Raw genomic sequence first — 7,591 nt, forward strand, 5'->3', positions numbered from 1 at the left:
TAAATGGTAAAAATGCAGGGGTTTGAAAAAGTTACTTTTTAATATGGAAAAAAAATTATTTTGGATTTCTAATATCTTTTTTACAGTAGTAGATGATACAAAGTTTTTATTTGTATAATTAATTTGTTTTAAACATAGTAAATAATAATTGATAAATTAAGTTTTCGATAGGTACGGCGATATATACCGGGTTTACCCTAAGCCAATGTAAGTCGACACAAGACGATACTTGACCTTAATTACGTTTCTATTTTATTTATTTCTATTTTTAATAATAATATATAATTTTACAAATCATTTTTATATTTAAAATATAATAAAAATGCTAATACAAGGGTCATCACATTTTTTTAAATTATATTATTATACAATAAATTTTATGTATACACATGTCTATTGATTTAATTAGAAAGCCTTAACACGTTTTAATTTATTTTTATATTTTATAATAGTACAATATCTCTCTCAATTTATCACAATATTTTTTTATTAATGTTTAAGTCATTTATTGTGAAATGTGTCTTATCTGCAGATTTTTAATGATTTAATGTTTACCAAGGATATAATTTTTTAAATGTGCTGATACAAGTGGCTAAAACGTGAGGGGGTTAACACGACGACAGTCTCGTATGTTTTTCTTTCATTTCCGACCGAAATTGTGTTCAGTATATTAGAACGTTACGCGAGCAAATCTATGAGGCGCGCGACATGAGAGGCGTACCCTTGCTGGTGGTCGGGAACAAGCAGGACGAACTGTCACAGACCGTCGCTTCCGGGACCAGGTACAGGGACATCGTGAACCTCGTTCGGAAACACTGGAGATGCGGTTACGTCGAGTGCAGTGCCAGATTTAACTGTCGCGTAGTGCAGGTGTGCGTTATACATTATTTATCAATCTGCCCGCCGTCAATTTGCATCTCATTCGTATTAAGATTAACTTAACTCCTTTAAAATTGTAATATGCACCTCAATTACCGTTCATATTTAGCACCTAACACCAAAATTTCGAATACTGAGACGCGGTTACTGAAATTATCACCGAGGAAATATACTGATGTCGAAAAATTCGTCGAGAAGAGCTTATTGTTAAAAATAAACTCTGAATTTTTCGTCTTCCAGAAATTAAAAAAATTTTTTTTACGATTTTTAGACTTTTTTCAACCTTAAGGGAAGGATCAAAAGTAGAAATGCGCTTTTGAAATGCAGTTTATTATAAAAGGTAGCTTTCTGTGTTCATATTATGAATTTCAAGTTCTATAACTTCAGACACCACTTAGTTTCTCAAAACATAATATGTAAACGAGATCTATAATCTTTCCAAGTAAATAATCAATCTAATGACTTCAAAATCTTTACACTTATCGTTGATTAAAACAAAATAAAAGTGTGAAGTTGAATTTGGGTTTCTCTTAACGTGTACATAAAGAATTATATACAGTCTGTCTAATAAGAGCGTGGCTAGGCCTATCTCAAAGAAAAATGGCTTATTAGCCTTAAATTTAAATTGATTGTATTCAGTAGGATTATGGCCAAAATGGAATTAATATTAATAAGGAGTCCAGTCACCAGCTGCATCTATAATAGACTGGCACCTCCGAGGCATACTTTCCACTACAGTCTGTCTAGTAAGAGCGTAGCAAGGCTTACCTATAGTCGAGTAAAGATATATTCTGAATTTTTATTTTCGCCGATAGATGTTACCTTTGTGTTGCATGCATTATAAACAAAGTACCCGTTGTTGCTTGAATTGTGTTAGAATAAACGATTTGCTGCAAAACGAATGCGATTTCTTTAGTGGAAAGTAATGCCTCGGAGGTGCCAGTCTATTGTAGATGCAGCTAGTGACTGGACTTCTTATCAATATAATTGCATTTTGGCCATAATCCTACTAAATACGATCAATATAAATGTAAGGCTAATAAGCCATTTTTCTTTGAAATAGGTCTGCTACGCTCTTACTAGATAGACTTTCCGTACGCTCTTATTGAACAGACTGTACCTTTTGTAACAAACCGAAAAACGTGTTTTCTTGAAGATCTGTGGTCTTTCCTTTGCTCTGTTCACTTCTTGCAAATTCACAATCAGTCTGCGTGCATTAAACTTGTTAAAGAACGATTTGCGTGGCCTCTCTTAAAAGAGACCGTAAGTTAGGAAGACTACAACAACTTTTCGATATCTTCTGATTGACAGGTATTTCGGGAACTGATGAAGAGCATACAGGCAATAGAAGGTAGGCCGAACTCACCGTCACCCGCGGCCACGCAACCGATGCGATCCCATCAGCACGATACCAACGAGAAGTGCATTCTTCTCTGACATTAAGACCAAATCGCTTCTCTGTTACGAAGCAGTCGATCGTACAATGCAACGTCGATGTATCGTGTACCGTACTTGCCCGCGAGCAATGAAACCAGAGCGATGACAACTCGAAGAGCATGTCACTCGAGGTATACAAGAGAGAGTCGAGAGCGCGAGGTAGAGTACATCGTGTACATCGGGGGTGACTCTTCTAAGACTGCACAAAAGTGCTAAACGTGCGCAATCACGCGAGCAAGTGGACGAGTGAAAAATAACAAGTTTCGAAATAAGCGACAATAATATAATCGAAATTCACGTCAACGGCGAAATTCGCTGCGACACGCGAATTAATCGCCGGATTATATACATCGGAGATTTCGCGCGTAATTTAGCGGGGGCTCGTTCGGTGAAATCCCGACGATTTCTTCGGTAAGGACCTGTGTCTCTTCCTGCAATATTCAAATTTTTGTATTCACGTTAATCGCATACTTAAATAATCTTCTTTTATGCGTAGATCGTCGATTACGATACTAAATATTACAATGTAATAACGATAATAATTATAATTTTCTAGTCAAATCAATTTTACGCAGTAAAATTACTTTTACATATGTATACCGATTTTCAATGAGTTGTGATCTTTAGACGGAATGAAATCGTCTATAGAAATTAACACGCGTTAGAATGCTCAGAAAAACAATTATATCAAATAGCATAATAATTAGAAAAGAAAATTTCGATAATTAAACGAGGCAAGAAGGTAGCAGCGAAATGCAGCGCGGAACTCCTCTCAGCTCAACCCTTTCCCGCGTTCGGCCTAATTATATTCACGCAGTAGGTATATAGGTACTCGGTGAGCGAATGAAGCAATAGTACATACATATACATATACATATATTTTACTATGCTGTTAAGAGAATTAATTGGTTATCAATCTAACGATCAGTCGATCGCGAGGAACTTGTAATCGTTATAATATATATTATCGACATGTTGTATACATAGATTATACTGGCATATATCATGTGTTAGCGTTGTTACCGTTTGTATGTACTCTAAGAGGGATGCAATGTGCACGTAATTTCTACACTGGATCCTTCTCGAGATAAGACGCATCCTCGTGACTCATCCGCGACGCGTTTCTGTCGCGCGCCACATCAGTGACACCAGCAATATAGAGAGAGCGGCGTCTCTCTCATCGACGTTATTATCTGTTACATTCGAACGCTCGAATGCACAATGTTAAAAAGTTATATACGACAGGCATACGTAAGATCGCTCAATTCCAATTTGCGCAGACGCAAGTTTAATCGTTTTGTAACCGGCGCGAGTACGACAGCATGGGAACGACCAGCAGAGTGATATGTGATCCCTTATTTTGTATGCACACGCACGACGTTCACAATAAAAACACCAATGAGACATTAGCACGTGGCATATCGTTTTTTCTACACGTCACCCAAATGCCTATACTTCATTTTAATTTTTTTATTCACTTTTAATTCGAAAACTATCACGTTTTACTCATGAAACTTTATGGGCTTTTTACAATAAGTCGTTAGTCATCACTTATATCACACTAGTGATAAGTCAGAATTATAAATCATAAATCTTATGGGCCTTCTACAATAAGCCATAGTCATAAGCTAGAAATGGACCAATCACAGTCGTCAATTATTAGTTTCTTACTTCTGATTTATGACTTATAACTTATTGTAGAAGGCCTATTAAGAAACTTGCATTCAGAATAAGTTATATTAGATTGTTACGTCATAATATGTCAACTAATCAGAAAGGTGATAGTTCTCCAAACAAATAATATACTATACGTGTATGATTGGTCAATCATAATGTCGTGTGTAATCCAAGTAAAAATTTTTAAGTGTAAAAAATAGAGATTTGACGCAGTTACTTTGATTACTGATTTATTGTTGTTTCATGACACATTACTGACTCGCTCACAACTTACTTTCGATTTATGATCTATTATTACTAACTGTGTATTATTATAGAAAGCCCGTTTTTTTTTTTTCAAAGAACACACCAATCAAGATAAAGTCAAAATGACTTTATTTTGACATCATAAAAGTCAAAATAATGATTTTTCTGTTTGATTGTTTATTGATGTTAAGAAAACGCGTCGCTGTGTGTGATCTTAGCGCGAGACGCTACCACATCTCCTGATAAAATCATTTTGATTTGTTGTTAATTATTATGTGTTTCTTCAGAACACAAGTCATCATGACATCAAAATGACATCATAAACGCTAGAAAATAATTATTTATTTTCTAGTTATTTATAAAAAATCATTTTTCTTTTAATAAAGAACGATACACTTTAATATCATTTTTGGGGTTATTTATTTTTATTTTTCAACGATGTGTGTCTTCTTGAACAGAAGAAGACAGCTTGAAGTAAACGCACTAAAGTGCGAAACAGTAAAATCGAAAGGTCTCGCTTCTGATTTTTCTTCAGACTGAATGTGTCAAAATGCTTCTAAGATGATTTAACGTAAAAAATTTTCCGTATGATTTGATATAAGAGATAAATTCAAGTTATTATGTAAGAGTTTACCGTCGCTTCATTTTATATACCTTCCACGTGGCGTATAAACCGTTAATTTGGATTCACGATTGAACAAATTATTACGAAAGATGTTACGTCTGTCGAGAGGACTTCGGTGTGAAAAAGCCCATCTATTCGCTCTGCGGGACAGGAGGAGAAATTGCATCACGCAATTTCCCGGCGACAGAAAGGCCAGCTTTGGAACGGGGGAACAACACGTACTGACGGTTGGAACTAATTTGTCAAAGTACGCGAGATCGCGCGAATGACTAATTCGCGAAATTCGCGAATCTTATCAAAGTGTGTGTGGCGCCGTTTAATGCACTTGAGAGATGTAAACAGTCTTCCCGAAAAATACAATAAATATGAAATCTGTCATCCTAAGGTGAGCAAGACGAGAGGAGAGCCCAGTACGAGCACAAATCTAAAGGAAGCCCTCTGCGAGAAAATTCCCGTGCATCACGATCTCCTGAGAAACTTTCGACTCCACTTCGGTCCAAGTGTCATTAGTCAAATCACAGTCGAGAACTTATACACGGGATTAAATGATGTAAAAACTATCGTCAGAGAAACCTCGGAACTTGACCCGAAACGCGGCGTAATAGTCACAAAAATGTTTAATCGTTAAGAGAGACAAGATATCTTTTAAATTATTAAAAGAATAATTAAAGTAGATAAATTAATAAACGATGATATATTAAAAAATATATGGATACTAAAGATAATATATACCATATCTTTCGAATGTGTACGTGTGTGTATGTGTGTAAAAGGGGATGATATAATTTTATTTTATCAAATTTTTCATTTTCGTAAAACTTTAAATTTGGTAAAAATGTATAATCTGACGTTTAATTATTAAAAATTTCAAGCAATAATTGTTTGCGACTCATAGATTACATACTTTTTTTTAGAGAGAGAGAGAGAGAGAGAGAGAGACTTTAACATTGAAAATAAAACTTCTCTAGATCATATACCGTGGATTGACTATACCGGAAGTGATTGCTCTGCTGCCTCGCGAAGGAAACTCGCCAAGCGCGGAGGCTGTGTTTTGGTTGCTCTTAACCGGTGACGTTCCAACACAGCAGCAAACTGCTTCATTGATCGCCGACTGGACGTTACGACGTAAAAAATGTGCAGAATGGTGGTCGGGGCCACGGGGCGAAACAATAGCTTCCGTTTTGCGTTCGATGCCCGAAACAATTACACCCTTGCATAAATTGTCGGTCGCGCTTACAATTTTCGACATCAGCAAGACGGCGAAAGAAGCTAAAAGACACGGTGCCATGCCTTATACTTATTGGGAGGTAAACGAAAATATTTTGTGACATAAAAATTTACTGAATTAATATAAACTCTTTTATAGAATTACTTACAAAATTAATATTGCAGATAATAATCCCAATGTTTTCTTTCTAATAAAACACGTAACAGAATATTATGTATTTTAAATATATGTACATATACATAAAAATAAAAACGTAATTATGTGTCATTGAAAAAATACAAATAAAATTATATAAATAGCAAAAAATATTTATTCAAGATATCAAAATTTCCATTTCTAAAAGTAAATTGTATAGGTTTCGCTTATGAATTTTTATAATTAAGCTAATTAACAGAAAAAGAATGATGTAATTTTCTGTATATAAGAACGCATTTTTATTCTAGAAAATTTTTATCCACAATTATTTAGTATTACATATTATAGTTTACGCAAAACAATGTTTACTTGGTTTTAAGTATACCTATGAAGATGGTATGGAATTTCTTGCGACCTTACCAGCAATCATCGGCTTGATTGCCAAAGGGCAAACATTGACAAATGTGAGCGGTGATGGCGATTGGGTGCAATTTTTGTTAGATTGCTTGAGAAACGTGAACGAAAGCTTAGACGGCCGAAAATCATCAATTGCGGATTTCCTCAGACTCTACATCACTTTGAACGCGTAATTTTTCAATTCTCTTATAATATAAATTTTTCCATTTTTATTAAAAATAAATTCGAATATATTAAACATTCGTTAAAAAAACAATGAAGCAATAATTATAAATATTGAGTTATATTTAATAAACTTAATAATACAAAATCATGATTAAAATACAAAAATTCATTTCGCGTAAATAGTAGCAATTATATAATTGTGAAATTATATCTTTTAATTAAATTGAGTATGAAATGAAGAGGAATAACACGATAAATACAAGAAACTATCAGAAAATTCAAGACTTGTAATAAAATTTTAATCTTCGTTGTAGACAAGCTAACAATTTTTTAATAACTGACACATAACTTTACACATGTAATGGACTGCGGAATATCAATTTATAATTGCGAATATCTTTTTTATTATTATGTACTGAAAATGGCCTAATCTAGGCTGAAACGTTTATGAACTATATTATTAATATTATTGAATTAATAAATTAACATATTATTCGCCAATATAATCAAGCGATTGTAGTTCAATGTCCTCTCTTATTATTGTTTTTAAATATAAGAGAATTGAATATCTGTCTTTAGTGACGATGATGGTGGGGCTCCGATTGCTCACGTTACGGAAATTTTGGGTTCAACTGATCTCCATATAAATGAGGTATTAGCGAGCACTGTTTTAGGGTACGTCGACGAGCCTAAAAGTGGAACAATGTTGGAGGTAAAGCAACATTGGTTTTTCTTTAAAAAATTACACATATATATATATATATATATATATGTGTGTGAGA

General features: G+C 34.1%; 3 protein-coding genes across 6 annotated transcripts in view; 2 read left to right on the forward strand and 1 right to left on the reverse strand.

Moving 5' to 3' along the window:
* Positions 1-2,740, forward strand: part of LOC108774901 (ras-like protein family member 10B) — a 10,967-nt gene extending 8,227 nt beyond the window's left edge. The window contains exons 5-6 of the mRNA XM_018541130.1: positions 667-870; positions 2,191-2,740. Coding sequence (XP_018396632.1) covers positions 667-870; positions 2,191-2,316 — 330 coding nt within the window. The 3' untranslated portion in view covers positions 2,317-2,740. The remainder of the gene's footprint in view (positions 1-666; positions 871-2,190) is intronic.
* Positions 1-7,591, reverse strand: part of LOC108774912 (Mediator complex subunit 25) — a 44,644-nt gene that overhangs the window by 19,513 nt on the left and 17,540 nt on the right. The gene's annotated exons all lie outside the window — the stretch shown is intronic.
* LOC108774914 (citrate synthase-like) overlaps positions 4,782-7,591 on the forward strand; it is a 7,327-nt gene continuing 4,517 nt past the window's right edge. For 2 of the 4 annotated variants that reach the window (XM_018541148.1, XM_018541151.1), the window contains exons 1-5: positions 4,790-5,091; positions 5,250-5,462; positions 5,833-6,171; positions 6,608-6,813; positions 7,389-7,521. In XM_018541148.1, coding sequence (XP_018396650.1) covers positions 4,954-5,091; positions 5,250-5,462; positions 5,833-6,171; positions 6,608-6,813; positions 7,389-7,521 — 1,029 coding nt within the window. In that variant the 5' untranslated portion in view covers positions 4,790-4,953. Of the gene's footprint in view, positions 5,092-5,249; positions 5,463-5,832; positions 6,172-6,607; positions 6,814-7,388; positions 7,522-7,591 lie in introns of all 4 variants that reach the window. The other 2 variants (XM_018541149.1, XM_018541150.1) reach the window with 2 other exon arrangements.

The sequence above is a fragment of the Cyphomyrmex costatus genome, unplaced genomic scaffold (genome assembly GCF_001594065.2).
Source record: "Cyphomyrmex costatus isolate MS0001 unplaced genomic scaffold, Ccosl1.0 scaffold277, whole genome shotgun sequence".
NCBI lineage: Eukaryota > Metazoa > Arthropoda > Insecta > Hymenoptera > Formicidae > Cyphomyrmex > Cyphomyrmex costatus.